Consider the following 27,637-nt stretch of genomic DNA (forward strand, 5'->3'; position numbering starts at 1 on the left):
AGAATGACATGTAAAAAACCCACAAAATGTTCATTTTGGGCAACAATTTTTTAAGAAAGTAACACATTTTAAATTCTAAAGCCCATAGAAAATCTGATTCTATGTATTTTAAAAGTGGAAAATATTGGTTGGATTTTAAGTGACCACGTCTACATTTCCCCCTATAATATATATATATATATATATATATATATATATCCTGAAAATCATCTTGGAGCTAGACAACACTCAAAAATAAAATCATTACCAGTACTTCTATCTTGCTTTATATAGTTTAATGACACTTAAATTATATTTAATGTCTTAACCAAAGAGGTAACCTGAATTATGCCCAACATATATTCATATAGAAATCATGTATAAGATTTAGGGCTAGAGCAATAGCACAGCAGTAGGGCATTTGCTTTGCACGTGGCTGACCCAGGACGGGCCTGGGTTCAATCCCAGGTGTCCCATATGGTCCCCCGATCCAGGAGCTATTTCTCAGTGAATACCTAGGAGTAACCCCTGAGCGACACCAGGTGTGACCCCCCCCCTCAAAATAAAGAAAAAAAGAAATCCTGTATAAGATTTGAGATGTAGAACTAAAGCCATTCTTTCATAAATTAATGGCAGTTTTGGAACTAAGAAGAACTGAGGTACTTATTGATACCATAATATTTAAAAATATACAACAAAAGGAAAAAATAGATCTTTTAAAACACAAATTATAAATGTAAAAATTTTTCATTGTCATTTCAGTTGATTTCCAATGTTTATACATACAATATATTACAAATAAATAGGTATTATAACAGCTAAAAGAAAATAGTGATGTATAAAATGTCTGATAAATAAAATTATTGCCTTTAATGCCTTTCTTGACACCAAAATTATCAAGCTCCCCAATGCTATAACTAACATAAACACCAGTTCAAATTTGAGGAACTATAGGCCAACACTGGTTTCTGACAAAGACTAAAGAAATTAAAGTCCTGCAGTTTGAGTCAAGTCAGTTAATCATGAAAACAAATAAATATTTAAAATTGTTTATTTTCTCATTATGCACATTGGAGGAAAGCATTATAGACAGCAGAGTTCTTTCCCAACATAAATTATTTACACCCATTTGGCTAGAAACACTAGCTGGATGAGGTACTGGCATATTACATCTGTAATAATTTCTCTATAGCTAACAATGTCTTAAGGTTGAAACACATTAAAGAAAATATTGTCTCGACTGTCTTTTTTTGTACTATCAAGTCTCAATCACTGAGTTCAAGGTATTTTGAGAGAATCAGAGGGTCTGATGGCCTGATGAAGTGCATTAAAACCAAGCAGGATGTTTGTATTCTGAAAATACTCTGAAATCCATACAAATATTTCTTGGGGCTGGAGCTCATATTTCTCCTACTGGCACTATGACATTTGAAGAACATTTGTTATGAAAGTTTCACCCCAATTTTGTTTTGTTCTTTCTTCATTAGCCGCTGTGCTTCCTTTTCCATTTTCTTCCTTTGTTGTTCTGCTGCTCTCTTTTCTCGGTCTGCCATCTTCTGTTGCCTAAAGAGAAACATTCATACACATACTATTAGAAAATATCCAAGAAAGAAAATAAATGCAGAAACAGCAGTGTCTTTATTATCTACTGAAAAGCCTCCATTATTCATCTCAATGCTTTGAATATGTCACGGATTTTCAAAAAGCAGTATTTCAATGTATCACTTGCAAAACAAACAAGCTTTTACCTTTAAAAACAAAAAAAGAAAGAAAAACAGAGTTGGAGTCATAATACAGTGGGAAGGGTGCTTGCCTTGCACAAAGCAGACCTGGGTTTGATCCCAGTCATCCCACAAGGTCCCTGGAACCCCACCTGGAGTGATCCCTGAATGCAGAGCTTGAAGTAACCAAAAACAAAAACAAAAAAAAGGCAAAGGAAAAATGCAAAGCAAAGTATAAAGGCTAAGTAATTTGTCAAATTCAGAAGGCATAGTAAGTGTAGGAATGAACCTAAATTTCCTGATTTTTTTTTCCACACTATTTTTCACTAGAGCAATACTTCTCTTGGACCGTACCTTTTTTCCTATGGTTCACAAAAGCCTGCTACTAAAGATGCAAAATCTCCTGTCATTATAACAACTGAAAAAACCATTTAGAGGATGTGGATATTAGATTTGCACGGAACATAATTCCTTCTTCTCCATCCTCCCCCGCAAAAAGGGGAAACCTATTCCAAGTAGAAGCTAAAAACAATTCAATGGATTGACATCTGACCAGTTGTATGAGGTGAAGGAAAAGAATGGTATTTCCTACTTACATATAGGACCTCTTACATATCCTGCCTTTCTTAACTTCTCTGACCTAGAATCATTAAATGCTTCTCCCTTTATTGTGGTAATTTTGTGAGGAGTGGTATGAAAGAGGATAAGTGAAGGAAACAGAAGTTAGTCCTAGAGCTCAAGGCTTGGGATGTGGAGAGTAAGTCAGGTAGTACACAGGGCAGAGGAAGAAAGCAGAGGCTCACAGGTGTGTGGGGTTGGCAACACTAAATTATGCAAATCATACAAAACAATCCAGTATGGATTATACAAACACGCAGATTAGAGAAAATTCTTACTCATACTTATAAATGGGTGTAGGTGGAATTATGAACAACCAACTTTTTTTGTTTCATGATGAGACTTTAAGAAGTATTTCGACCTTTACCCTTTAACAAAAGTTTGAAGGCAGAATTATAGAAATTGACTATAGTAACTCTCTCCCTTTCAAGTAAAAGTGCTATTTCTGTACAAAGAAAAATGGAGTCAAGATGCCAGAAGCAAAAGAGAGGAAAAGAATGTTAAAGAATTGAGGAAGGTATTTCAACAATGAATGTTCCTTTCACAAAAGGCAATGAAGAAATGGCTGCAGACAGGGGCCAAAGTGGTGGCACTAGAGGTATGGCGTCTGCCTTGCAAGCACTAGCCTAGGACAGACGGTGGTTTGATCCCCCGGTGTCCTAAATGGTCCCCCAAGCCAGGAGTGATTTCTGAGTGCAGAGCCAGGAGTAACCCCTGAGAGTCAAATGGGTGTGGCCCCGCCAAAAGAACAAAACAAAACTAAAACAAACAAAGACAAATTCTGCAGACAAATTCTATTTTCCCTGTCTAGATACCTTCCTGAAAGCACTACTGAACCAGAACCTTTTCCTTAATAATACTAATCAGTCTCTTACAGAGGCACTGGAAAGTAGGCTGGAATAGTGTGGACAGACTGAAACATTGTTAGTATTCTGGGAGCACTAATATCAAATGAAGAAGACTTTAGTTCTCTTTAGCTATTAGTGAAAACTGTAGCACAAAATACATCTGTTACCAATTGGGCTCTCTCCTAAGCTGTTGTGTGAAACATGCAGTTTGGGGCTTATTGTTGTTATTATTATTATTATCATTATTTTTTTGGTCTTTGTTTAGCTAAGGGTAAGAGGATAGTGAGCAACAGAGAATACAGGCTTCTCCAGAGTGAAAAAAGCCACAAAAGTATTTTTGTACAACCAATGTTAGGATATTTATGAATATATATATATTCACACACACACACATATATATATATATATATATATATATCACCTATTGTATGGTGGCTCATAATTTAGCAGATTTAACATGAGCAACCCCTTCCCTTTATGAATGTAATTGATTGGTGACAAAAATAATCTCTAGAATTCCCCAAAGGTTTTAAAACAACCAGAATTCTCCACCTAAAATTTAAACTAGAGAAAAACACAATGACACGATGACTTACCTTTTTTAATTCTTTTTTTTTTATTTTTTTTATTTTTATTTTTTTTTTTTGGTTTTTGGGCCACACCCGGTAATGCTCAGGGGTTACTCCTGGCTATGTGCTCAGAAGTTGCTCCTGGCTTGGGGGACCATATGGGAAACCGGGGATCGAACCGCGGTCCGTCCAAGGCTAGTGCAGGCAAGGCAGGCATCTTACCTTTAGCGCCACCGCCCGGCCCCACGATGACTTACCTTTTTTAATTCTTATGCAACAAAAGTTTCCAGTTACAAATTTTAAAATATTTAAGGGTCAAGGATGTGGCTAGCTTTGAAGTAAATTTTTACCTGTGTAAAAATGTGGGTTTGACCAGAGACAAAAATTACTTCAACTGAGTAATGATAAAATAAAACAAGCTGCTCAAAACTCACAAATTTCCTGACATCTTGACTCTCAAATTTTAAAATGTGATTTCTTCCTGGTTTTAAAAATGCTGGAAACAAGACCAAAGGTCAACTGCTACTGACACTTATTTAACTGCACCCTCTGCTGGCTATTTAGGGCATTGTAAATTTTTGATAAAAAGGGGAAAGGAAAGCGCAAACCCCATTATTCGTTTTTTCATGAAGATTGTCATTAGAGAGTATTAATTTTCTTCTAGGGGTTAGTGAAAATGTTTTGCTTTAGAAACCATAGGTTAGTACTACTTGGGTCTCTAGGAGCCACTGGAGGCAACTCCTGCGCACTAAGCTGGCTATGGCTCAAAAGTCAAAACAACAACAACGCTGCCAGGTTTTGCTATATTTAAAAGCAAAAGTAATTTTAATAAATGCGTTTTAAATCAATGATAAGTCAGACTGTCCTAAAATAAAATTTATTTCTTGGTAAGATGTAGTTGGCAAAAACAAAGGGGGGGGAGAGGAGGAGAGAGGGAGAGAGAGAGAGAGAGACAGACAGAGACAGAGACAGAGAGACAGAGAGAGAGACAGAGACAGAGAAAGACAGAGACAGTACAGTACTGGGTGCTATCGCAGACGCATTATCATAGAAAACAAAAATTTTGTTTGTTTTTGGGTCATGTCTAGCAGATGATGCTCAGGATTTAGACTTAGTTATTTAGGGTTTTAGGGTCTGTTCTAAGGAACCACTCCTGGCAGTACTTGAGGGACCATGCGTGGTGTGGGGCTCAGACAAGGATTGGCAAAGTGGCTATGTGCAATGTAAGTGCCATAATGCCTAGACCATATCTCCAGTCCACAGGTATAATTTCTCACTTAGAGGCATATGTAATGATGCCTTATTATGTATTATGTATATTTTTATATAGATAAGTATATCATAAGGAATGAAGTATAAAAATATTGCTTACAATGCAATATGGTGAAGCTTGGTTGTCAATAACGGAACTATTATTTTTTGATGCTGTAATGCTTAAAATTCTTGGATTTGAATTTAGTGAGATTTCTCACATTGTAGAATAACCATTATTAAAAACAAGAAGTCGGCCTAGGGCACTTTACACTTTATAACTGAGGTTCTCAGGGTTTGATTCCCTCACTGTCACCCCAACCAGATAGGCAATACATGTTGATAAGGACGTGGATAAAAACAAACAAACAAACAAAAAAAAACCCTCGGGCCCAGAGAGACAGCACAGCGGCGTTTGCCTTGCAAGCAGCCGATCCAGGACCAAAGGTGGTTGGTTCGAATCCCGGTGTCCCATATGGTCCCCCGTGTCTGCCAGGAGCTATTTCTGAGCAGACAGCCAGGAGTAATCCCTGAGCACTGCCGGGTGTGGCCCAAAAACCAAAAAAAAAACAAAAACAAAAACAAAAAAACCTCCTATATTCTGAGTTGAAATACACTTTAGCACAGTTATTAATGGAAAACAGCAAGGGCATAACGCAAAGTATTTAAAATAGAAATTCCATATTATCCAGCTATGCTAATAGTAGTCATATTAGTTGAGTACAAACTAGTTGAGTAATATGTAAACATTATCACAAACAGATAAATGCACCCCAGGTTCACTGTAGCTGTATTTTCAACAGTACTGTGAGTAGAGGCCAGAGCGATAGCACAGTAATAGGGAGTTTGCCTTGCAACGCAGTTGACTCAGGACAAACCTTGGTTCGATCCCAGGTGTCCCATATGGTTCCCCTAGCCAGGAGCAATTTCTGAGAACATAGCCAGGAGTAACCCCTGAACATCACCGGGTATGGGTCCCCCACCCAAAATAATCAATAGTACTATGTGAGTAAAGAGACAGACAGTAAAGTTGCTGAAACAATTTAGTAACTCTCAGTGAGCAAATAAATATGAGGTGGTTTAATGCTACTCAGCTACAGGGAAAATGATGGAAAACGGACATTTACAACAACATGGAAGTTAACAGGGGGTATCATGTGAGGACGTAAGTCAGAGAAATAAGAGAAAGAAATATTCTATGATTTTCCTTGTATATGAACATTTATATAACATATATATTACATAAATATGTATTATATAAAACATATAATAGTATATAAAATATATCATATAATGTATGATGTATATAAGATAAAGAAGCCAAATAAGCAAAACAAAAGAAAACAAAATCAGGAAATATTCTAAAGGATACTAGATGATGTGAGTTGGGGATTAGACAAGACCAGTAAAAGAAGAAGTGAATGGAAATTAGATATTTGTGATGATCATAGGCATTCAATTAGAAAGTTGTACACCTAAAATTCTACTATGTTATTAATCACTCTGACTTCAGTGAACATCTTTCAAAGGTACTCAGAACTAGACAAAAAATGTCTACATCAAGCTCTCAAAATAACAAGATTTCATCATTTGCATGGCGACAGCAGTTTTGATATATAACTTTACATTTTATACTAAAATATGTTTGAATCATCATAGATACAAAAAAGATTTATGCCTGTAAGCTATTATAGTATTACAAATAAAAAATAATTTCCCCAACTTAAAAAAAATCCTGCAAGAGTTTTAGTCAAATAAATTACGCATAATAGTGCAAGATTTCATTCAACCTCAAAGGAGTTAAAAATGAAGAGATGGAGTCAGAGCAATAGAACAGCGGCAGGGTATATGCCTTGCACAAAGCCAAGCCTGGACAGACCCCGGTTCGATTCCCTGCATTCCATATGGTTCCCCCAAGCCTGTTAGGAGCGATTTCTGAGCACAGAGTCAGAAGTAAACTCTGAGCGCTGCCAGGTGTGACCCAACCCCCCACCCCAAAATACAAAAATTTAAAAATAAAATGAAGAGAAAAAATATTTGGCAGAATAAGCTTTATTAACGTAAAGGCAAAGTGAGCAAGTTTTATTCTGCTACTAAAGTTGCAAAGCAAATATCAGGCAAATACCTCAAAACTTCTTCTGCTTGCCAGGCTGCATCTTCTTCTTCTTCCCATGCATTGGTATTTTCCTGCCAGGTATCTAAGTCACCTAATTCAGGCTATAACAAAAGCAAAAATCAAAATTACAAAAGTAAAGAGCATTACTTAACTGTCAAGAAGAATAGCTTCAAAAATGTGTCCCTCTGTCTTCTTTGCCTTGTGTCATTGTATCTAAGGCCCAAATGACTTGGCACCAGGTTTATCTGGAACTGAGGGTTCTACAGGTGCTGGGCAAGTCCAGCTTTCATTCTACTTTATGTTGTAAAAGATATTCCTTTTCTATTTCTCAGAAGCACCTGTGCATTTTAAACAAGTAAGACAAGCAGATGCGGTGGTTAAAAAGGGCCGGAAGTTCTCTGACACTATTTCCTTCCAAAGGAATTATATTTAACTCCATTTGCTTTGCCTGTGGGCTGATGTCACTGTCATTAATGAGACCAAGTTCTAAATACACTTGTCGTTTCAAACCTGCATACGTTCCCTCTCCCTCCCCCTCCTATTCTCTCAAGGAATGCTTGTTCTGGGAAAGTCAGCAGTTACATTATAAAGAACTCAAGTGTTGGGTTGTTACTGAGTAACAGATCACTATTATAGTTAATTAATCATATATTCTTACTCTTCAGGTATGAGAAATGATTTAGATAGGGTAAAAACCCAAAGTACATCATCATATTGTGATATAATTTGATTCAAATATAATGTCTATTTTAAGGACAAAAATAGCAAATAAAGTATTACTGATATACATCATGATACATAAATGATATGCCATATCAGTATATCATTCAACACTTAAACTTACTATTTCTGTCCTTAAAAGTATTAGATTTAAATCAATTTTTAAATCAAATCACACTGTATGATATTTTTGGAGGGAAGGCCCCCCCACTGCGCAAAAGGCTCAAGGGCTACTCCTAACAATTCCTGGCCAACCAAATATAAGTCCTATTGGGAACTACAGGGTCTAACAGGGGTTTCAAACTCGAGGCTGCAAACGGCCCTCTTTACAGCATTTTGTGGCCCTGCCCTAGAGGAATCTTTTTTTGTTTTGTTTTGTTTTAGTTGTTTGGGTCACACCCCCCAATGTTCAAGGCTTACTACTGACTTTGCACTCAAGGATCACCCCGACTTTGCCTCCTGTAGCCTGCAGGTAAATTGAGTTTGAGACCCCTGGTCTAGGACCATCAGAGTTGTTTATACTGCTATTGCTCAGGGGTCCCCATGGCTACACCCACTAATGCCTTGAGGATCATCTGGTTCTAGAGATTGAACCAGGTCAGGCACAAGACTTAAATGCCCTAACCCCAGTACTAGCTCCAAGAAAAGTTCAAATTACAATTTCATGTGAATACAATTTAAGAGGGAAACAACATAACTCACTCTTTTATTTTTAAAAAAGCCTCCTTTAAGGTTAAAGTTACCGTTTTAATGAAAAAGCTAATCAAAGCTTTCTGTTTGCTTGCTTTTGTTTTGGGGTCATTATGAAGGGTGCTCTAGGTTTACTCTTGGTTCTGTACTCTGAGAACACGCCTGGTAGATTTGGGGGGCCATGTTGAATGCTGGGGATTAAACCTAGGTTGTCCTTGTGCAAGGAAGTTTGCTACCCACTATAATATCTCTCCTGACCCCAGAGATCTTATTTTGAAGTAATATTCTCATCTAAATTTTATTTCTGCAATGATAATCTGATTTTAGGTGGATTTTAATCCACCTGACATACTTCACTAGCAAAGAGGACTGGCAAACTACAAGTATTATAAGCTCAAATAACAAAATGCTTGGAAGGCCAACAGAAATACAAGTACTAAATTTCTGACTTTGGAAACATTTATTTAAATTTTTTTTTCTTTAATGGAAGAGAAATAAACCCCTCCCTAGAAATTATCAGCATACTTACAGACTGATGAAGAAAAGGCATATCTTGTGTAGCTGCTAATCTACTAGAGAAACCTGTGCTACCATCCGGGATACCAAAATTTAATGGCTCTCTCTTCTTAATAATGATCTGAAAGATGAAATAGAATTAAGAGGACTATTTTACCTATCACTATAAAAATGCAATATAATTGACTAATCAAAGTATTATGAAATAACTTAATATATTCTACCTTTATCCTCTTAAAATGAATAATCTAGAAACTAAAATAATCTATAAAAGTAAACTCTGAGGCAACTGTCACACAAATCAGTTCCATATTGAGAAAACTTGCATTTCTCTTACATTATTCTCTTATTTCCTCTCCTCCCTAAAATATAATTAGGTAGTTTTAGTCATCATATTAAGATATATTATATTCTGCCAAAAGCATAACCGGTTCTCAAGCATGTAGATGGTGGCTAACTATGAATGCATCAACCTTTCAGGTTAGCACTATTATAGACTTTTGCCCCTACCCTGTGCTGTGAATCAATCCCAAGGTCTCTAAAGATATGTTCTCTACCACTGAGTCACATCCCCCATTTTATAGCTTTCATTCAAATTAAGGGTTCCCATTGAGAGAAACAATATACTTTCACAGAAGAATTAGAAAAGAACTAAAAACTTACTACTAACTCATTTGTAAGCTCTTTGCATAATGTAAGTCTTATTGCTTTTCAAGAGATATCTACATAACTTAACCCCCACAATTATGATTATGAAATGTAAATGTTAATGACCCTCAAACTATCAAATAAACATAGAAATGTCAATGCTACCATAAACACATTACTTTAGCTATAATAATTTTTATATATATACCAGAATTGATTGAGCGATAGAAAATCCTATCAAAGAAACATGAGTTAATAATGTTCGCATTTAATAAAGTACATTTATGAGATTATGCTTGATTGAACAAGAAATGGAATTTTAAGTAGGTTTGCTTTTCTTTTTCTTTTTTGGAAACAGTAACGTATAAAATTTGGAGTAGGGAGAAAGATAAAAATGAAACAAAATTAAATCCTCATTTAAGTAATATGAAATTTATGGACAATGTCTATGACTAGTCAACACATTGATAAAGGCATACTTACATAGAGATCTAATGAAAAACATTAGAGGAAGCCCAAATGGAAAAATTGTGAGTGGGTAATTATGAGAAGCTTAACTGATTGGAGCAGAAACCAGTCAGTTGCTTACCCTTTTAAGCTCTCTGTAGTCTCTGATTTTAAAGACGACAAAAATTGTATAATATCTACACACTGTTTTGACAAAAAGATACTGTCTTCTTTTTTCATTATTTCCCTGCATTTTTAAGTGATCATCAATATTCCATTTGAAAGCGGAAACCAACTGAAATAGGTTTTCTAACAAAGAGTAACTATATTGTCAAACTAGAAATATAAAATCTGAAAAGCCATTGAACAGTTTAATCTTCAAAGCACAAACCTTTTTGGTGTTTTAAAACTGAAGCACTGGGATTTACAAACCCGCTAATAATAGGGTTTCATCACACAGTGCTCCATTCAAGGGTCTACTTCCCTACACCACTGTCATAGGGTCCCAACCTCTTCCTCCCACATCTCAAAAGCACATATCTTTAACGTACTTTCTGAGTTTTCCTTATCGTTGGAGTCATGTCTTTAAAGTAGTCAGGTTCCAGTTGTTCCAAAGCATTCTGCTGGCCTGCCACGTTCCCATTCCCTCCTTCAATCTTCACGCTTGTGGGCGCTTCCTCATCCCAGGAAGTCCATTCTTCCACATCTGTCTAATTTAATGAGCCAATAACTGTCAACCACAAAGGGGCAACCTAATTTACATCTTATTAATCTGTTATTATAATTTTATGTTTCTCTATTAAGGCACTGGTTTTCCAACTTTTGATCAATAAGAACCATTTTTTATCATAGATCAAAAATCAGTGATAAAAATTACCTTTATCTTCAGACTGATAGTATATTCTATCTACCAAAAAACAAAAATCAAGATAAGAAAATACTGAAAATTTAACTGACAGGTAACAGTCCACAAAAAGACTAAAACTTGGGATACCTAAGACGAACCAGGGATAAATGCCTTATAAAACAAACAATATTATTCATCAGATTTAAATAATAGTTTTAAAACATAATTCTCATTAAGCAACCCAAAATTATTCATCAAAGAATAAACAATCCCGTCAGAAATTATAGTACAGCAGGTAGGGTGCTTGCTTGCAGAACGGACTGAGTTTCCATTTGGAACCCCTTATAGTTCACTGAGCTCCATCAGGAGTGATTCCCTGAACAGAGCCATAAATAAGAATTGAGCAAAACCAGGTATGTCTCCAAAACAAACAAATAAATAAGAGCAAGGAAAAAAGAAACAACAAGAAGGAGAAAATAAAGAATTTATAACTCCTGGGGCCGGGGAGATAGCACAGAGGCAGGGCATTTGCCTCACAGGTAGAAGGTCGGTGGTTCAAATCCCGGTGTCCCATATGGTCCTCCATGCCTGCCAGGAGTGAATTCTGAGCATAGAGTCAGGAGGAACCCCTGAGCGCTGCTGGGTGTGGCCCATAACCAAAAAAAAAAAAAAAAAAGAATTTATAACTCCTATGAAATGAGCTAGTAAAAGTAAGCATACATGTGCCAGAGCAATAGTACAGCAGATTACAGCAGATAAGGATCGAACCTGGGTTTGATCCCCGGAAACCCCCATAAGTCTCCTCAGCACTACCAGTGAGCATCATTAGATGAGACTCCAAAACAAAAACAAAGTAAACACTTCAACTGCAAGATGATACAGATGTACGGGGCCGGGAAGGTGGCGCTAGAGGTAAGGTGTCTGCCTTGCAAGTGCTAGCATAGGACAGACAGCCCCTGGGGTCCCATACGGTCCCCCGTGCCTGCCCGGAGTGAATTCTGAGCATAGAGCCAGGAGGAACCCCTGAGCACCACTGGGTGTGGCCCAAAAACCAAAAAAAAAAAGATGATACGGATGTTGGAATTATGTGAAATTTTAAAAATTTATTTATTATTTTATTATTTATTAAAATATCCTAATAAAAACTACATATTTTTGAGACCAATGGGGGGAAAAAACAAGATACAATAAAAAAAATGAAGAACCAGTTAAAAAATTAGCATCAAAATACAATGATAATAATAACAATAAAACGTAACAATTTTATTGTCTCAAGGCATCATAATAATAGTTTTTTTCAGTCAGGATAGGTGTTGAAACACTGTAGGGCTGAAACTCAACTATTAGCACTTTTTAACTCTTTTTAACAACTTTTAAAATCTGTATCCCATAGTGATTTAATTTAATATATATGTAAATATATGTATATATATATATATATATATATATTTAGATACTTGTTTAATGGAACTAGAGATAATACAGGGGTTAAGGTTAATGCCTTGCATGCATGGCTGAACCCAATTTAATAGCCAGCACAGCATATGGTCTCCAATCACCACCAGGAGTGATCCCCAAGTATAGCCAGCAAGCCCTGAGCTCCACCAGGCATGACCCAAACTCCTTTCCTTTCCCCCAAATTACCTGTTTAGGAACTGATGAATAATCAACTGTAGTTGGTAAAGTTATTTGATCGCCACTTAATTTTCGTCCTCTCCCAGATCTAAAACAAAAATCAAATCACTTATTTCTATAACAAAAACCAAGGCATCATCAGAGTGGTGATGGCCCAGCAGCACTGTGTTCAGTAGTACCACACTGCCAGGCTGAGAGGTTCTCCCAACCCTTCACACCACAACTTTTTGTGAGAGGGCCCTCCCCAACTTTTATGAATCAAATATAATTTCTTATTCTAAAAGTTATCTAAGTTTAACAGAAGGTCCATAAATTCCAGATGCAAAGAGGAAACACCACAAATTATCATGGTGTTAACGCCAATTCTTTTGTGGACAATAGTCTCCATTTTTACCTGCCTTGCCCTAAATAATTTCTAGTCATTCCTCCTCATGCTCTGATGAGTAAAGTATTCAGTTCACTATTTTACCTACTTCACAAATCCTTTCCTGCTCTGGGGAGGTTTTAACAATAACTTAAATTTCCTATTCCTTTCATTGAAATTTTTTTATTGAGTCCAAACTGATTTACAAAAGTATCAATGCTTATGTGTTTTAGGGTTACAGTGCTATCACACATGCATGTCTTTGTCCAGTGATGATCTCTAGTTCACTATTTCATCTCACTACCACTTCATCACCCTGGTCCTTTGTGGGGTGGGGGTAATGACTCTCCAGCAGTGTTCAGAGGCCAGCAGGGATAATTCAACTGAAGTAGTTCCAGGGTCAATAGAGTGTGGGGCACCAAACTCAAGGCCTCATTCATGTAAAGCATGAACTTCACACCTTTGAGCTATCTCCCTAAACTATTCAACTTAAAAATATGCATATTCAATACCATTTAATCCTCACCCTTTTGATATCTATAAACTCGCCATAGAGATCCTACATTTCCTACCGTCCCTTGTAATTAAGTGGTCATATGACAAAACCTGGCCAGTAGGCAGTGAGCAGAATCATGCACAACTTAAAATCATGTCCACTTCAATACAGAACTGCCTGCCTTCCATGTCCTCCTTTCCACTACCTTTCTTTTTTGAGTGTATCAGTTCCTTTTCATAGTACCCTTAAGCAAAAGAAATACCTAATAGACCCACTCATTACATAGTTAGATCTGAATAATTTAAAATTTATACATGATTGAACTGCTGATAGCAGCTATCTAACAAAAAAAATCATATGTGGGAGCTGAGGAGAAAGCTCAAGTGGAGCTGTACATACACTCCAGGCCCTGATTCAGTCCTGAGGTCCCTGTGCATCACTGGGGCCACCTTATATTTTTAAAAAATGGGGGGAAAAAGTCAAGACAAAGAGTTTTAGTTTCATTACTGAACAGACACACAATTAATTACTTTCCTAATGGAAATAAGCATGTCTGTTGGACTTTGCTGGGCTTCTCAGAGAACCAGAGCAGATACCATAACCTTTATTTTCTGTTCCACAGCAATAGGCTGCAGTACTTGTTTTTGACTATAACCTCAAATGCTAGTTTTGCAAAGCTGAGTCACCAAATGTACAGATATCTTAACAGAGAGAACATCCTCAAAAGTAATCCCGCAGAATTTGATACTAAAAATCTGACTATTCTAAGCAAGCAGTTTGTGCAATATATTTGTTCAACAGATGATGAACACGGTCACTGTGAAAATTTTTAAATGTCTTATAGCACCCACAAACATTTCACTTGAAGCTGTGAGAAGCTTAAACACATAGTTCAGGAGCTATGGTTTGGGGTGGTGGTACCAGAGGATTCAAGTGACGGCATAAGCTATAAAAGAAGAATGACTTACCTGCCCTGTACTACCTGCACATTCTGAAACAATATTTAAGGGGAGAGGGGGGAAACATGTATTAGCTGAATGGTCTATTAAAGCATTTACTAAAAATAACATTCATGGGCCAGAATGATAGTACATCCGGTAGGGCACTCGCCAGGCACACAACTAAGCCAGGTTTGTTCCTCCAAACCTTCCAGGAGTGATACCTGAGCCGGAAGTAAGCCCTGAGTACTATATCACCCAAAGACAAAAAAAAAAAAAAAAGTTTTTTTCTTTTAATCTTCTACATAGTGTAGGATGTACAATGAAACAATGACATACTTAAAAGTTCTGATGATCACAAAAATAAAACTTGGTATGCTTACACCTGAAGTAGTATTATGATTACTGCTTTAGTGGAAGACATAAACACTAAAAATAAATGCACTCCTACTCCTAGATCTGGCATAGAAAAACAACATAAAATATTATAGATTAATGAATACTGCAGCTCAGGTATTCTGTCCTGGTTTTCCCCCCACACCCGATTATGAAAAAAATCCAAAATCAGTAAGAAAATAAAGTTCAGTTTCAATATAAAATGTATTTACCTGCATATTAACCTCCTTAGGAATGAGAACACTGTTGCTAGGCAGGTACAAACTTTAAATAACCGAAACTGTGAGATAGCCATGGTAGGAATGAAAACCTATGGAAAATGCACAAAAAACAAATGTGTTACGTTGATTGTATAGCCAGACTCCAAACTATAAAATAAATCTAAAGTACTGGTATTTGCTATAAATAATCTGATATTTATTTTCCTTAGAAACAAATGTCACAGTACATTGGAAGATTAAAATCACATTTATAATCGAAGACATGTGGCTCTGATAAGAGTTTCTAATAAAGGAAAAACCCCTTTCAAGTATTCTGAGTAGTTTCTAAGTGCAAGTGTAATTCAACATTTTCTTATAGCCCATTTATAATTTACAATATATTACAGCTTTCTGGAGGGAGGGGTAAATCTGGCAATGCTAGTGTTCAGGGGTTATTCCCAGCTCTGGGTTAAGGGATCACTGTTAGTGGTGCGTAAGGGTCAGATGTGGTCTTGGGAATCCACCCTGAGTTAACCTACCAGGCTACCAAAAGGAAAATTATACTAATTCTTTTATACTTCTTAAAATTTGAGCCATAAAAACATAATAAAAGTATTAAAGGATTTTTAAACTTTCATGTGCATTTTATTAGGCTCATTTTATAGGCATGGAAATGGAGTCGAGAAAGCAAATAACTTGCCCAAGTCATGTAACAAATAACTTGGAAATAACCACAGAGATGATCTAGTTCAGTGGTTCACAAATCTAGAGATCCCTTAAAGAAAAAATATGACACTTGGGCCTATTTTCTGTAAATCAATGAAATCATGTTCTCTGAAGGGCAAGATTCAGGTAAAGCTCAGAAGTCAAGTGAGAAAGAAAAAAAATAGAAATAGCAGCAGAAAAAAAATAGGAGTAATTAATGGTGAGGAAGTTAAAAGATGGCTTCATGGTTCCAGGTCTTCTAAGAAGTACAAGACAATGAGCTGAAAATCACCCTGACACCAGCAAGAACTGAGCCAATCCTGACTAGCTTGGTGTTCAGGATCCCCACTGAGAGAAGGCCCAAAAGATGTGGCAGAAACTTAATTCCTGAGCTTAGTGCCTGGTGCTATCAAGGGTTAAGGCAACCTCTGTTTGGTGAAGGAGGTGAAAAACAAAAGGTAAATAAGAACAAATAGGGATGGGAAAAGATTAAAAAAAAAGTCTAATATAAATGCTAGATTTAAACTTACATAATATTAGTTGTGAATTATCTTAAGGAGTATTCTTGAAAAGTATATAATCTGGGGCCAGATTGTTAGCACAGCAGGTAGGGCATTTGCCATGCATGTGGCCGACCCAGGTGTTATCCCCAGCATTCCATATAGTCCCTCAGCCTGCCAGGAGTGATTTCTGAGCGCAGAACCAGGAGTAACCCCTGAGCACTGCTGGGTGTGCCTCCCAAAAAAAAGTATATAACCTAAAGCATATTATGTCCCTAATAACAGATTTATGATATTATCGTAATAAAAATAACATAACAGTCTGCAAATATTTACATTGGGAAAATATTTTTTATTCTTGTATTTGACAAATGAAAAGAATTTTAAAAAAGACTGAATCATATTAAATAAAAAAGAAAACCTAAAAATTTCTGTATCCAAATGATTTTGCTGATGAATTCTGTCATACAAAGAAGTTAATAGCAATTTGCCACAAACTACCAGAAAACTGAAGAGAACAGACTGTTTCCCATCTTTAATCCAAGACTTCAGAATTACAATAATACAAATCTAACCCAAAAAGAAAAAACAAAACAAAATTCTGAAACAGTATCTTACCAACATAGATATAAAACTCCTCAATAAAATGAGTAAATGGAAATCAACAGCAGGTTATAATCGATCAACAGCAGCTATAATACCAAAAATGCTGGGATTAATTAGTTCTACACTTGCCAATCAAGTGCAATATACCATATTAACAAAAGAAAATCCCTTTCTTTTCAGAAGAGAGAAAACGCATATTACTGGGGGGGGGGGGTGGGGGGAAGCCCCAAACAGATTCCTGATTTAAAAGAAAATTTAAAAAAGGGAAATTTTCTCAAACTGACCAAGGGTATCTATGAACACCCTACAGTACCATAAGATTTACAGTTTCAAACTGCGTATTTCCGCCTTACGATTACGGTACATACGAGTTATATCTGCTTTACACACTTCACCTAACATTGCAGAGAAGATTGTGGGTAGTGCAAATAAGTACAAAAAGGAAGTAAAACGACATGCAGCAGTGCAGAAAACTTACTGGAATTTACAAATAACTGATTTTGCAATAGTAAAAAAAAAAAAAAGAAAGAAAAAAGAAACTAAAAAAATTAAATCACAAATTTTGTTTGTTTTGTTTTTGTTTGGGGGCCATACCTGGCAGCTGCCACAGTTTACTCCTGGCTCTGTGCTCAGAAATCACTCCTGGCAGGCTCGTGGGCCCATATGGGAGGAATGCTGGGAACCAAACTTCGGTCTGTCCCAATTGACTGCTTGCAAGCACACATCCTGCCCCTCTGCAAGTTCTATATTGCTCCAGCCCAAAATTTCTTAAGAAAAATATCGGATCAAATTATTATGTACTGGGCCAGAGAGAAAGCATGGAGATAAGGCATATTTGCCTTGCATGCAGAAGGTCAGTGCTTCAAATCCCGGCATCCCATATGGTCCCCTGAACCTGCCAGGAGATATTTTTGAGCGTGGAGCCAGGAGTAACCCGAGCGCTGCCTATGTGACCCAAAAAACAAAACAAAACAAAACAAAACAAAATTATTATGTACTGGGGCTGGAGCGGTTGCGCAGTGGTAGGGTATTTGCCTTGCACACGGCTGACCTAGGACTGACCACGGTTCGATCCCGATCCCCGGGCGTCCCATATGGCCCCCCAAGCCAGGAGCTTTTACTGAGTGCATAGCCAGGAATAACACCTGAGCATCACCGAGTGTGGCCCCAAAAAACAAAAACAAAACAAAATTATTATGTATTGAAAATTGTAACAAATATTACTGTGGGCCCAGGGATGTAGCTCAAGAAAAGGACACCCTCCACTTCTGAAACTTTTGTTTTTCAGAACAGCATGGATCCCAGAGAACAAACAAAGAGGAGTGGTTTGAGCAACCAGAACCAACAGCTGTGGCCCCCACTACAACAACAATTGCAGAAAGAAATTGAAACTTTGAGAGCTTAAAGACAACGTTATTTTCTTATATACTGGTTTTGGGGGCAGTGCAAAGGGTTGACTCCTGACTCTGTTTTCAGGGATCACGTGACGCCTCGCAGATTTGGAAGCCCTTTTGTGGTGCTAGGAACTGAACACGAGTGGGCCTAGGTTTGATTGCCAGCACAGGATGATTCTGTTGAGCACGATGGTGGGAAGAGCCCCTGAATATTGACAGGGTTCAATAATTCTCCCCAAAACAATAATAATAAACAAATAAAAGCAAAAACCCTAGTAAGATAATAGAGTACTGTGATACCTAAATGTTCTATCCAGTCAGTCTCTTACAGAGGGGAAAACAGTCAGCCTTTCTCTTTCTTGGAGTAGAAAGGGCAAGTGAACATTTATGGTACAACAATAGAGTCCAAAGGGCTGCCTGAGCAACCCTGGGGTACTTTTGTTCATCTGAGGAATGCTTGTAGAAAGCCTACTAACTGAGGATGGAACATATAAAGACTCTACTGAGGAGAGCGAGAGCGAGAGAGAGAGAGAGAGAGAGAGAGAGAGAGAGAGAGAGAGAGAGAGAGAGAGAGAGAGAGCGAGCAAGAGCGAGAGCGAGAGAGAGAGAGAGAGAGCAAGAGAGAGAGAGAGAGAGAGAGAGAGAGAGAGAGAGAGAGAGCGAGCGAGCGAGCCAGGAAAGCATCAAGAACTTCACTGTTCAAAAAAATATTTCTGACATCAGCAGTTAGTGATTATTTCCAGATTTAAAACAATATAATTTACAGCTAACTTATCCACTGAGATTCATGTGATCAGAAAAGGGCTTTTCCACTAATTTTCTTCTTCCGCATCCCTTCTTCTTGGCTATTTTACAGGAGTTCACCACCTCTCCCAGCTCAAAAGTGATGAGGATCACAGGGCAAGGTTCTGGTGACTTCATTTTGGGAAGACCAGAATTACGATGGTTAACTCCTTCATTTTATCTTTCATTTAATGCATATTTGTCAAAAAGAAGCAAACGTCACCATGTGAGAATTTAGCTCAAATTACCATTAAAAACAAATAAAAAGAAAAGGCTGGGACTTAAGACACGTAGTAGCACTCAGGCAGAGAAAACACAGAAGTGCAACGGCAGACCATCGAGTTATTTTGGAAGTAAGACATTTAACACTGAAGGCTAAGAAGAGTTGGGTACACTTTAGGCTATATTTGCATAAATAACTGAGAATAAGTCAAATATGCAGCCTTGATAAGAATGGTCATCACCTGTCACGTCCCATATTATTGTATATCATGGAATGTCACCGAATCTGTCAAATCTAATAGTTTCAAACCAAAATCAAGTGCAACGTTTTTTCCTCAAAGAAAAACAATGATTTACAGAATAAAATTCTTTCCCTAGTAATTATGAACATGTTCATTCTGTGAACGATTCGCTTTTGTGATTAATAAAGTGACTATATTTTCACATGGTATAGCACTATGTGCAAAGCATTACGTAAATAATATAGCATTATATAAATATTTTCGGAATTGATATTTTGGGAAGAAGTATGCCCATAGAATCTTATGAATACTATTATTCTCATTACAATACCGAGGTTCATATTAAACATGTTTCCCAACTTCCACATGCAACGACTTGGATTCAAACGTAGATCTATTAAATTCACAAGCCTAGAATCGACACTAACAGTAAACATTGCTAGTAACTATTTTTTGGTTTGTTTTGGGTCACATCTAGGGGTGTTCATGGTTTACTTGGGACTCTCTGCTCTCAGGGATCACTCCTGGCAGGGCTTAGAGGAATCTATGGGGTACTGGAGATGGAAACCAGGGTATGTACAAAACAAAGGACTAAGGCATTATACTTTCTCTATAGTCCCAAACACTCCTTACTACTGATGATATTTTTAACAGCCAAAATAAAGCTTCTAACCTGTTGCACTGAAATACAAGGCAATCCAATTAACTACCAAGCAACACCTTTGATTTCATCAGTTACAGTGATTTCAGTGATTTTCAAGCAGGGATATATATATTTGATATCTTTTTGTTTGTTTTGGTTTTTGGATCACACAAGGCGACACAAGGCTCTGTGCTCAGAAATTGCTCCTGGCAGGCACGGGGACCATACGGGATGCCAGGATTTGAACCACCATCTGTCCTGGATTGGCTGAATGCAAGGCAAATATCCTATCATTGTGCTATCTCTCTGGCCCTGATCTGTCTTAAAGTTCAAATTCAATAATAAATACTCACACATTTTCTTTCTTTCTTTTTTTTTTTAACACCTGATTTGTAGATGTTACCAAGGAACAACTTTACCAAGATTTAGAAAACCCTTCATTGGTCATTTATCACAGGCTGGTATAGAAGCTATGCAAAATGAAAGGAGGTAAATTCCCACCAGTACACCAGTGTACATCCCCATCAGTTAGGCCTTAGGCAACAAAAGTACAAGGTAGGCAACTATTAGTTGAAGGAAGGAAAATCAGCATTACTGAATATTCATTGTGTTCGAAACAGTTTTGGACAATAAGTTCTATCCAGAGGACACAGGTGAATTTTACTACTCCCATTGCATAAAAAAGCTATAGGTGAAAAAAAAACCATATTCATTGAGTTTAATGAGATTGATCCCAAAGGCAGAATACTACCGATCACTGAAGAAACTCATTTTATACATGGTCACTTTAGTGAGATTTTTTTAAGTCTTCTAAATCAACTCTCTTATCAATAAGTATTCATTTTAGGCTAATTTGTAACATAGGTGCCCCAAAATGCTTTCTCAAATCAAGATATACTAGTATAATCTAATTTCTAACAGAAGCGATAGCACAGCGTGCATTTGCCTTGCAGACAAACAACACAGGACAGATAGCTGTTCGAATCCTGGCATCCCATATGGTCCCCCCGTGCCTGCCAGGGACGATTTCAGAGCACAGAGCCAGGAGTAACCCCTGAGCATCCCCAGGTGTAACCCAAACACCCCCCCAAAAAGGTAACCTGGGATACAGAACAAGACTCAAAACCACAAAGAAACCTAACTTTAAGGGTTTTAGAAAAGCAATAGAAAAGACAGCTCAGCTGTTTCATGTGAAAGGGAATTATAGTTTCTTTTTTTTTGGTTTTGGTTTTGGTTTTTTGGGCCACACCCGTTTGATACTCAGGGGTTACTCCTGGCTAAGCGCTCAGAAATTGCCCCTGGCTTGGGGGGACCATATGGGACGCCGGCGGATCGAACCTCAGTCCTTCCTTGGCTAGCGCTTGCAAGGCAGACACCTTACCTCAAGCGCCACCTCGCTGGCCCGGGAATTATAGTTTCTATGAAGAACACGACAGGTAAAGGAAAGATTAAAAGTATCTTTCCTCCTTGTGCTTCCATGAAGACTGCTGGTGAGCTCCTTTTAGAAATGTCACTAGAGCACGCACAATTCCTTCAAACAAGTCAAGATCTAGGTTGGTATACACACAAGACAGTTTTCAAGTTACCAGGTAGGGTACTTGTCAAATAGTTATTTCTGAGAATTTTTAATACCAAGATTGGAAAAAAAAACTTATGATTGAGCATCATGCATAGTATCCCCCCAAATGTGTGCATCTGTGAATTAAGACGAAAGAAATACAAGAGTCCAGAAGAAGGCAACTAACTGACCTGACATCACTAGAAATCTGAAATGGCAAAAAGTTCAAGAGGAGAGAAAATTTGGAAGAAGAATAAAAGGCGAAAACAGAAGTTGGCACCTGGGAACCAGAATGCAAAGCCTCATTCATCTCCCATATTCGGCTGTCAAAACACGGGGCCAATACCGAGCCGTCTTCCTTAAGAGTTTGGTGGGACTCCAAAGCAAAGTTTCCTAACTTAAAAGCAAGCAAGCAAAGAATGGATAACAAAATTAAAAAAATAAATAAATAAATAAAAGCTGTAATTGCTGGGGAGAAGGGAGGGTGTAAAATTAAAAAAGAAAAAAGAAAACATACCCACTCTACAGATAGAGCAACCACCACCTCCCCAGTAAGTGCATTTTCTGATTACACAACCCGAAGCCACGCGCAGAGAGAACAGGGCGACGAGGGGTGCAAAGCAATTCATTGCAAAGCGATTCAGACATTTCAGGCTGGCCCAGGGTTCGAGGTTGGGCGGGGTGGGATTGGAGATTTGGGGGAGGCAGGCGGGGAATGCAGACTGGGCCAACTTCCAGGGTGATGTGGGCTGGAAGGGTGCAAGTAGGGACAGGGGAATGGAGAAGTCCCCGCGCCCGCTTCCAGCCGGGCGTCAATTGCACGCGTGGACACCGTACGGCGCAGGTTGCACGTCCCGGGCCCGCTCCCTCCCGGCGCCGCCCCGCCCCGCCCCGCCCCCGCGGGGGCACCTTGACCCGGAAGCAGTTAGTCGAGAGGTCGCGGAGTGCAGATGGAAGCAGGGGGAGGGGCTGGACAGGAAAGAAAAAAAAAAAAAGGAAGGTGGGAGAGCGGGAAGCGCGGGGCGCAGAGAAGGGCTGAAGACGGGCCGCGAACGGGAGCCGCCCCCCACGGCGCCCCCCAACCCCAGGCCGGGGAGTCGGGAAGGAGGTAGAGGAAGAAGCCCCCCTCGCGGGCGGGCGCGCGCGAGCCCAACACTCACCTGCCCCTCCCCCGCCCCGCCCGCCCGGCGGAGGCTCCGAGCTGCCGCGAGCCGCGCGCACGCGCACGCGCACGCGCGCTGCCGGACGCGTCCTCGACCTCGCGCACGCGCACGCGCCCAGCTCAGTCCCAGTCTCGTTCATTCCGAGCGGGGCGCGCGCGCCGCCGCCGCCGCCGCCGCCGCCGAGGCCGCCGCGCAGCCGCTCTGGCCCGCCCACGCGCTCCTCGGGAAGCCCCGCCCCCGGCCCCGCCCTAGTCACTCACTCACTCACTCACTCACGCCCCGAAGGCGGCTCTCCGCTGTCTCCGGGCCCTCACTTCCGCCCCCCGCCCTTTGGATGTCGAGTGGACGAATTGGAGAGAGGCTTCGCGCCACGTGGTGGGGCTGAAGGACCAATCAGAGACGAGGGGCGGAGCCTCGAGCGTCAGGCTTCGCTGGTTGAAAGTGACTGACTGGTTGGGGCTATTTTGTGACTATGACTGGTTGGGGCTATTTTGTGACTAGTGCTGGCAATGTGCTCTCTGTTGGGTCCCTAGCGAGTGTTTGGGCAGGTTTCGGGTTCCTGCGCTCCTGGCACAGACCCGCTTGCTCCAACCGTGGCCCTTTCCTTTGCACCCTCGAAATCCTCCCTAGCAGATGAGACTGGAGGAACTGAGTGTCTGCACTGGGAATAAAATAAAAATACACCTCATTGATTTTTATGTATTTATTCATTTTTTCTATTTTATCTTTAAGCACCATGATTACAAAGGTGTTTGTAGTTGCAATCCCTTCACGATTGCAACCTTCCCTCCATCAGTCTCCCCCATCTCCTTAGAATCTAGTCATTCTAATATTTTAGAGCTGCTCAATGCTGGATTTAATTCCCAACAGCCTCTTCCAAGTTATTCTTGATAGAATTTTCTTTAAAGGAGAAGTTGAAACGTGGTTCTTAATCGTGCCCTTGCATTGCTGCTTGGATGTTGCCATGACTAACCCTTCTCCCAAGTTAAGGTGTTCTTTTAACCTACGAAATCTGTGAAATCTGTTTTTTTTTTTTAATGTTTGGCACTTTAATTTTTTTTTTCTTAAATATGTGCTCTTTTGGACGAGGAGCACCCTCAAAAGACCTGCTTGCCCATTGCCCTTTATAAAGTGCCTGATGCAGAGGAACATTGACGTGATTGGTTAAACCAAGGCTGAAAAAAATTCATGCGAATTGTTCCCCAGACTGTGTTTTTTTTTCATTTTCTACCTCCTTCCACTCCATCTATCTCCCTTTTAGAAAAATCTACAGCTACCTCAGCTTCCTTGTCATTAGTATGATGGTAATCATACTGCATTAGTCATAGAATGTATAAAAATCAAGAAAGTTCTCAGGGCTGATATGGCAAGCATCCTTCCCTCCACTGCTACTGTTACTTTACTGATAAACCTCCAACAACTGCACTGTCCTAAATCTGCTAAATTCTCCAGTGTCTTTTAAACGTCTTCCTCTATTCCAGTGCCTAAATTATATTAATTTGATGTTTCCAAAGGCTTTGCGGTGCCAAAAAGCCAGTTACGCAAAATGGCCTTCATTCTTCTGATAGTTTTCAAAGGCTTTTCCTGAGAGGCATATAGCTTTCTTTACATCACATTATCACCGTATGATATTGTCTTTTTTAATTATTATTGCCTTCTTAAGCTTTTCATACCCCAAGCAAAATTGCTCTTTAGTAGAAGCAGCTAATGAGTAAATACTTATTAGTATTTACTGTTCCCTCCCCCGACCCACACACAAAACTGGACCAAAAGGACAATTGCTGGGAGCTTGTTCTTACCACTCCCACTTTCAGAGATCTTTGAAAACATTATATTCTGGAAGAAGACATCCCTGCCCATCTTCATCCACTTCAGAATCTTGTTTTTACTCTGCTGAACATAATTTCAGAAGACGGTGGTTTTGACTGAGAAAGGGGGTGCTAAAAAAGAATGTGACAAAGAGGCAGGCACAGATGGGGATGGATGTGGGGAACAGAAAGTCCCCAAATGAGCATTTGCCTCCTTGAAAGAGAGCCCAGGCAAGGCCAGAATGAAGCACACCAGGGAAAGATGTTGCACACCCAGAGGAAAGGAACGAGGGACACTCCATTAAGGAGTGCTTGCAGGTTTCTGTGCAAAACTCATTGTTTTTTTGGTGTTTTGCCAAACTTCCTCAACTTGGATTGGAAAGTTTCTTGGGAGCTCTGAAAGAGAAGGACTGAATATTGGGGAATTCTTTGTTCTTTTCTACCCCCTGTTTGATCTGGGCATCTCAAGGTTTCTAGAATCTCCTTTATTTTCCTCAGTGCAGTTTTCACATTGCCTCTCCTACTTCAAGTGAAAATGAAGGATTTAGTTTAAATGACTTTCAAATAATATTTTAAAATCATCTTTGTTATTAAGTAGTAACTTATATGGGTAATCACAGCTGATAGTAATTGGGATCTTGCTTGAGAAACTATGGGTTTTTAAAACTTTTTATTGAAACCATTTTGATTTACAAAGCCCTTCGTATTTGGATTTCAGGCATACAGTGACAGTGAATTAGGGTCATTTCTACCACCAGTATAGACTTCCCTCCACCAAACGTCCCAACATGCATCCTGTACCACCACCCTAGCCCCTAGGCCTGCCATTTTAAGTTTAGATTGTAATAGTTTGGGTATCTTGATTCTATTGTTGTTGACTTTGGCTTGGGTATTTAATTATGCCCCCTTTTTTGTTGTTGTTTTGTTTTATTTTGTTTGTTTTGTTTCCTTTGGGGGCCTCAGGGATGACTCCTGGCTATGTGCTCAGAAACCGCTCCTGGCTTGGGGGACCAAATGGGATGCCAGGGAATGAAACCGAGGTCTGTTCTAGGATAGCACAAGGCAAACACCCTACCACTTGAGCCACCACTCTGGCCCCATTTGTCCTTTTTTTTTTTTTTATTTCCATCTGAGACCACTTGACCCCTGGCCCCCAATTTTCTTTTCTTCTTCTCATTTTTATAAAAAAAAAAAAGCAGAAATATGAGGTAAAAACAAGTAATTCATGCCCCAAGGTTTGATGGCAAAAACAGGAGCCCCTATAGAAGATAAAAATAAAATTTAATAAAGGGGGATAGCAGTTTCTTTCTTTTCTTTCTCTTTCTTCTTTCTTTTTCTTTCTTTTCCTTCCTTCCTTCCTTCCTTCCTTCCTTCCTTCCTTCCTTCCTTCCTTCCTTCCTTCCTTCCTTCCTTCCTTCCTTCCTTCCTTTCCTTCCTCCCATAGGAGCAGCAAACATTCTAGAAATTAAAAAGATAAACTCTTGACCTATAAAACAGGGTGTCCCTAACCGTGACACATCCTGTCATAAGAACAATGACAAGCTCCAGGCATGCTAATTGTCTAACCCCCAAATCTTTCTATGTGGTTCCAGGAAAAGTTGTACCCAATCACAGTTGTCACAGTCAGGCTTCTGTAGAGATCTTAGTTTTTGCACAGATTCTATGTTGAAGCCGAGGTGTCACAGAGTATTTTCTGATTTCATCTCACTGTTAGGTGGTGAGGCAGGAAACCTGCCCTGATAGCAAGTTGCTGCTGTTTCCTAGTTGTCTGGGCTCATCCTACAACAAGGTGGCCTTAGGGCCTCCCCAAGTGGAGGTTTGATTTATGGTGCTAATGCAGAAAAATGTGATGTTTCCAAGAATGGGATCCAAGGTTTGGGGTTGGGCGATTGGTTGATGTTCGATAAACTAAGGCACGGATGGCGAACACGCGGCTTTCAAGCCGCATGCGGCTCCCGGCCAAAATGAATGCGGCTCTTTGCCTCTTATCATTATTTTGTATCCTGTGGCTCTTTGCCAAGTTTGGATTTTGTTCTGCTGCTTCTGAGGAGGGACCTCTGAGGAGAGATCTCCGAGCGCGGAGTCCCGTCTCCCATCCCTCAGAAACAACTGCACGGGCCAGCGAGCAGGGGACCCGTGTGTCACATGTTGGGTCACATCTGGCCGTTAGTTCTGAGTGTGGAGGACGCAGCACACCCTCACCATCACTGCAGGATTTTGACCCTCACTCAAAATGGCAAAATGCAATATGTGTTTAATATATGATCGTTAAAATTAGATGCTTTTGTGTGAGTGTTTGTCTGTTTTGGCAGGTCGCTGCATGGTGTGGCTCTCTGACTCTCACAGTTTCAAATTTTGGCTCTTTGTGTCAAACTTGTTTGCCACCCCTGGACTAAGGCCTAAGTCAAGTCACTATGACAAATGTTCAGTGAAGGGGAGAAAGGTGCCCCTATACTATAACATTTATGAGTTCCTAATCCCTTTTTTTCTATACGTAAGATTTTCCCATTTTAATGTGCCTATGCAAAAAGAAACAATGCCTCATGATACTACTGGGTGCACATAGGGGTAAAAATAATAAACTAAACAATCCCTATAACCTAATGTGAACTCAGAACCCAAGAGAAACTTATCTACTAGAATTTTCTACTAAGCAAGTCCAAGAAAAAAAAAAAAAGAATTGGAAATCAAAGCTTCATAATTGAATAGAGAAAATTAGGTCCCTCAATTAATTAAAACCAAGAAAGAGATGGAGAAAGCTACCTCTACATAAGAAAATACACACTGAGAAGTAAACCTATTAAGGAAATAAATCTAAAAAATATATACAAAGTAAGTATATATATCCCCTTTAAGTTTTTTGAAATATTTGGGGGAGTTAATAAAATCCAGAGCATAGTTTCAACCTGCGCCATGGTCTTATGGAGTCTGAAAAATGGTTCATAGAAGTCAGGAATCAGGTAATGTCCTCAAGCTGAGGGTCTCTCAAGAGCCAAATCTGGTAGCGAGCAACA

The 27,637-nt window shown here is 39.2% G+C and overlaps 1 protein-coding gene across 1 annotated transcript; it reads right to left on the reverse strand.

Moving 5' to 3' along the window:
* Positions 1–1,014: 1,014 nt before the first annotated feature.
* EBAG9 (estrogen receptor binding site associated antigen 9) lies at positions 1,015–22,833 on the reverse strand. Its single transcript, XM_049773933.1, has 7 exons — positions 22,813–22,833; positions 15,012–15,109; positions 12,615–12,693; positions 10,675–10,833; positions 9,042–9,149; positions 7,112–7,203; positions 1,015–1,542 (listed from the first exon to the last, which is right to left on the reverse strand). Exons 2-7 carry the CDS (start codon positions 15,092–15,094, stop codon positions 1,422–1,424), a joined length of 642 nt encoding a protein of 213 aa, XP_049629890.1. The 5' UTR covers positions 15,095–15,109; positions 22,813–22,833; the 3' UTR covers positions 1,015–1,421.
* Between the last annotated feature and the right edge of the window lie 4,804 nt (positions 22,834–27,637).

This window comes from Suncus etruscus, chromosome 5, assembly GCF_024139225.1.
Source record: "Suncus etruscus isolate mSunEtr1 chromosome 5, mSunEtr1.pri.cur, whole genome shotgun sequence".
NCBI lineage: Eukaryota > Metazoa > Chordata > Mammalia > Eulipotyphla > Soricidae > Suncus > Suncus etruscus.

Excerpts from the sequence above, each read along its gene's own strand:
- EBAG9 (XM_049773933.1), bottom strand. The coding sequence starts at position 15,094 with ATGGCTATCTCACAGTTTCGGTTATTTAAAGTTTGTACCTGCCTAGCA. Across the intron at positions 9,150-10,674 it reads CGATAAGGAAAACTCAGAAA|ATCATTATTAAGAAGAGAGA; the intron begins GTACGTTAAAGA and ends TTCATCTTTCAG. Across the intron at positions 1,543-7,111 it reads CAAGCAGAAGAAGTTTTGAG|GCAACAGAAGATGGCAGACC; the intron begins GTATTTGCCTGA and ends GTTTCTCTTTAG.